We start from the raw sequence: 4,065 nt of genomic DNA on the forward strand, positions 1-4,065 counted from the left end.
CTTTTGGTCCACAGTCCAACACTCTACACACTGAACCGAACCCGCTAGGGCAGCCCTTTTTTCTTTTTAATGGCCCAGTGCGATACAATGAGACCTAGTTTACATATGAGGAAAACCGTTAACCCCGTAGCACTGAGCCGATGAGGAACCATAAGAGGGACTTTTGCACCCTAGGGAGAAATAGCCTGTGATGGCTACTCCATATGTGCCTGTACAGCCCGACACCCTCTCTTTCAAGGACGTGTTAAAAGTCGCATTTTCGCCATACCTCTGTCTCTGAGCCCGTTATTTTAAACCATACAGATGAACATTTCTTCACTGAGGCCCAGTGTCCTGGGGCTCATTGTAGGCTTTGTCCTGCTGCAGGTGTCTCATGAGCTCAAGGCTGGGCAGTGTTGCTTCTTGGTAGTGTTAATGTATAAACATTCAAACCTGTAAAGAACTTTTGTGAGTTTATTTGAGCCAAACTTTTGACAATTGCCAGGAAGCAGAATATCAACGGATTGGGAGAATGGCACTTTTTCATCTTGCTTCATACATTATAATCAAAGGAGGAGACCAACCTGGGTTACTTGAAATCCATTGGTGATACATTAGGGAGGCGTGAGAAAGCAAATGGGGGGCGGTGGTGAGACGGTGGGGGGCGGGCGGGGGAGACCTCTGGGAATGGATAAAAAGTGAAATGATGGACACATGCTTTTTTTTACTTCTTTTGCTTCTTTTGATGGGTATAGGACAGTTAACAGGCAACAATTAACACGGTAACAGTAACAAGGAAGGAATCTGTGGTTGCTGTCCTGGAGCCCAGGGCATTTGGTTGTGCCCTGAGGGGTCTGGAAGAAGGGAAGTTACAAGTTACCCTGACATTTCAATGATATGTTATCATAGATGCAAAAGGACAATAGGCTCAGTTAAGGTAAAGATTGACCTTTGTCAGGGAAGATGCTGGCCTAGGACATGACTACCCAGTATAAACTGCTTCTTAATGAAAATGTTTTAAGTTCAGACCATCCTTGGTGGCTACTTTAGGTCTGTGAGTTTGCCAGGCCGCCATGCAGGCCTCCCCTGAGCTAGTCAGGTTAGTATGTGGCCGTTTTTCGTCCACAGTAGGGAACTTAACTTGGCTGTAATGACATAGCATGTGTGCAAGTAGCTAGAGGGAAGCCTGACATGTATGCAGTGGAGACATGGGTCTGCTTCCTTCTCTCTTATTTCCACCTTAGCATTCACGGGCAGGGTTCCCACCTCCCCGTCTTCAACCCCAGCTGAATGCACACCCAGCCCCACCCACTGCCACGCCCTGTCATTGTTGCCTCAGCTGACCCAGCCAGGGTAGGGTTTCTGTCACTATGCCCTTGGCAGGAAGTGGCCACTGCAGATGGTGGGGACCAGGTTTCACTGAGGACCCTCCCTCTCTCCGTTCCCATCCACGGTTCTCCCCCACCAAGGGCATGAGGCTGGCAGAGGGCCCGGTCACCCTCAGGACGCCCCTCTTGCTGCTTGGGCTCTGGGTGCTGCTGGCTCCCGCCCAGTGTTCTCAAGGTCGTCCCTCCTGGCGCTACATCTCCTCCGAGGTGGTGATTCCCAGGAAGGAGATGCACCATGGCAAAGCCGTGCTGGCAGCAGGCTGGCTCTCCTACAGCCTGAGGTTTGGGGGCCAGAGACACGTCCTCCACATGCGGCGCAAGAGACTGTTTTGGCCTGGACAGCTGGTGGTGATGACTCAGGATGACCAGGGGGCCTTGCAGGTGGACTACCCCTTTTTCCCTCTCGACTGTTACTACCTGGGCTACCTGGAGGACGTCCCTCTCTCCATGGTCACCGTGGACACGTGCTATGGGGGCCTGGAAGGCATCATGAAGGTGGACGACCTGGCCTATGAAATCAAACCCCTCAAGGATTCCCAGAGGTTTGAGCACATCATTTCTCAGATCGTAGCCGACCCTAACGCCATAGGACCCATGTCCACGCTGGGACACAAGGCTGAGAGGCACCCGCTGGTCTCTGACCCGAACCCCAGTGTATCCTCCAGGATCAGCAGTAAGCTCTATTCATCCCACCGTGGAACTATGAAAGGTTGTCTTATGAGTGCTCATTCTTTTTATACTGTGTACAACAATGTGTCACAGTGTGCCCAATACCTTATACAACTAGGTAGTTTAATAGACGCCATGTTTCGAAGTATCGATTTAAGGTACTACATCAGCCTCATTGTCATTTATAATGTGAAAGAGCCAACAAGTATGGACAACTATAGTGTGCCATTTGGTGCATTTGCTATGCATTATGTTCCCAATATTTACAATGTATTTACGCCACATCCAGGCTTAATCGTGAAAAGAGATGCGCCCCATGAACTTAATTTCAATCCAGTTTTCTACGGGCTATGCACACAATATAGTCTCATCTTTATGGGTCACCTATCCAGACATTATTTATTGTTATCAATTATAGCCTCCCATCAAATAGGGATCCTTTTCGGTCTGTATTCAGATTCGAGCGACTGTGTTTGCCAGAGAAGGGCCACCTGCATCATGTACAGATACCCTGTGTTGACAGATTCATTCAGTAACTGTTCCTTTGTACACACACAAAACATACTTCTTGGTTCTGCAAAATGCCTTTTTGAAACTGAAAAAGTGTATTCAAACAGAAGCTTGACAACCATTCGATGTGGAAACTCTGTGGTGGAAGACAAAGAGCAGTGTGACTGTGGGACCTTCAAGCAGTGTTACAGCAACCCATGCTGCGACAGTGACTGCCGCTTCACGTCTGGGAGCATTTGTGACAGGGAAACCTGCTGCGCAAACTGCACCTACACGCCCGCGGGGACGCTCTGCAGACCGATCCGGAACATCTGTGACCTTCCGGAGTACTGCATGGGGAAGGACACGCGGTGCCCCAGTGATTTTTATCTGCAAGATGGAACCCCGTGCACCGAGGACGGCTACTGCTACCATGGCAATTGTACCGACCGCAGTATGCACTGCAAGGAGATCTTTGGGGAAGGGGCGCTGAGCGCTCCAGACGTCTGCTACGACATAAATAAAAAGGGCCAACGATTTGGACACTGTAAAGTTACTGAGTATTATTACCCAGCTCGTTGTGCGGACGCTGATGTTAAGTGTGGACGCCTACAGTGTGTCAACGTCACTCATCTGCCTCGGTTGCAGGAACATGTGGGGTTCCATCACTCAATCATAGGTGGGTTCTTGTGTTTTGGGGTGGGTGCACACCGAGGGACAAGCTCAACTGATGTGGGTGCTGTGAGACCTGGTACCCCCTGTGGGGGTGGACACTTCTGTCTTCAGGGCTTCTGCAATGCTACTCTGGCAGCCTTAGACTACAACTGTCCCCCTTCAAAATGCAACTACAGGGGCGTGTGCAACAATAACAGGAACTGCCATTGCCATGTAGGCTCGGACCCTCCCTTGTGCATAAACAGTGGTGCCGGAGGGAGTGTGGACAGCGGACCCCCTCCAAGAAGAAGGCGGACAGTGAAGGCAAGTGGTATGTCACTGGTGTATTTGAGAGTGATTTTTGGTCGCTTGCTTGCCCTCATAGCTGCACTCCTCTTTGGTGTAGCCACGAATGTGAGAACTCTCCAGACCACTACAGTCACTGAAGTGAACGTTGGTAGATAGTGAACAGCAAGTCAGCCTTCGGACCCCTGTACAAATCAGACAACATGAAGAAAAACCTGAAAAAAGTCACCATAACCGGCTGGCAGAGCTCAAGCCCACACTTCTGAGCGGCTGCAGGGGTCATGCCCCACATCCAGGGTGCGCACCGTGGATGTTTTCACACCACTCTCTCTGACAGCTTGCTGGCCAGCGTCTGCAATAAAGCTTGAGCACCGCACGTTGGCGTCCTGTGCAGTCCTTGTAGGTCTGTAAGAGCCCTGAGTGAGCCTGTGGCTCGGGCCTGGACAGGAGACCTGGTCAGCAGCTGGCCTTGCGCTGTGGCCGCCTGTCCCAGGATTAGTGACAGTGGCCACAGGTTCCTTTAGGGCCAATTGCTGACAGTTCCCCACAGTCATGCTCTTGAGCACCGAGTGTCCCTCAG

General features: G+C 50.8%; 1 protein-coding gene across 1 annotated transcript; it reads left to right on the plus strand.

The window, feature by feature from the left end:
* Window positions 1-1,451: 1,451 nt before the first annotated feature.
* Window positions 1,452-3,644, plus strand: LOC308242305 (disintegrin and metalloproteinase domain-containing protein 21-like; the record flags this gene model as incomplete). The annotated part of the gene is made up of 1 exon (XM_080656294.1): window positions 1,452-3,644. The coding sequence occupies one exon, from the start codon at window positions 1,452-1,454 to the stop codon at window positions 3,642-3,644; it is 2,193 nt and encodes a 730-aa protein (XP_080512420.1).
* Between the last annotated feature and the right edge of the window lie 421 nt (window positions 3,645-4,065).

Source organism: Plecotus auritus (genome assembly GCF_963455305.1).
Source record: "Plecotus auritus genome assembly, chromosome: 1".
Taxonomy (NCBI): Eukaryota; Metazoa; Chordata; class Mammalia; order Chiroptera; family Vespertilionidae; genus Plecotus; species Plecotus auritus.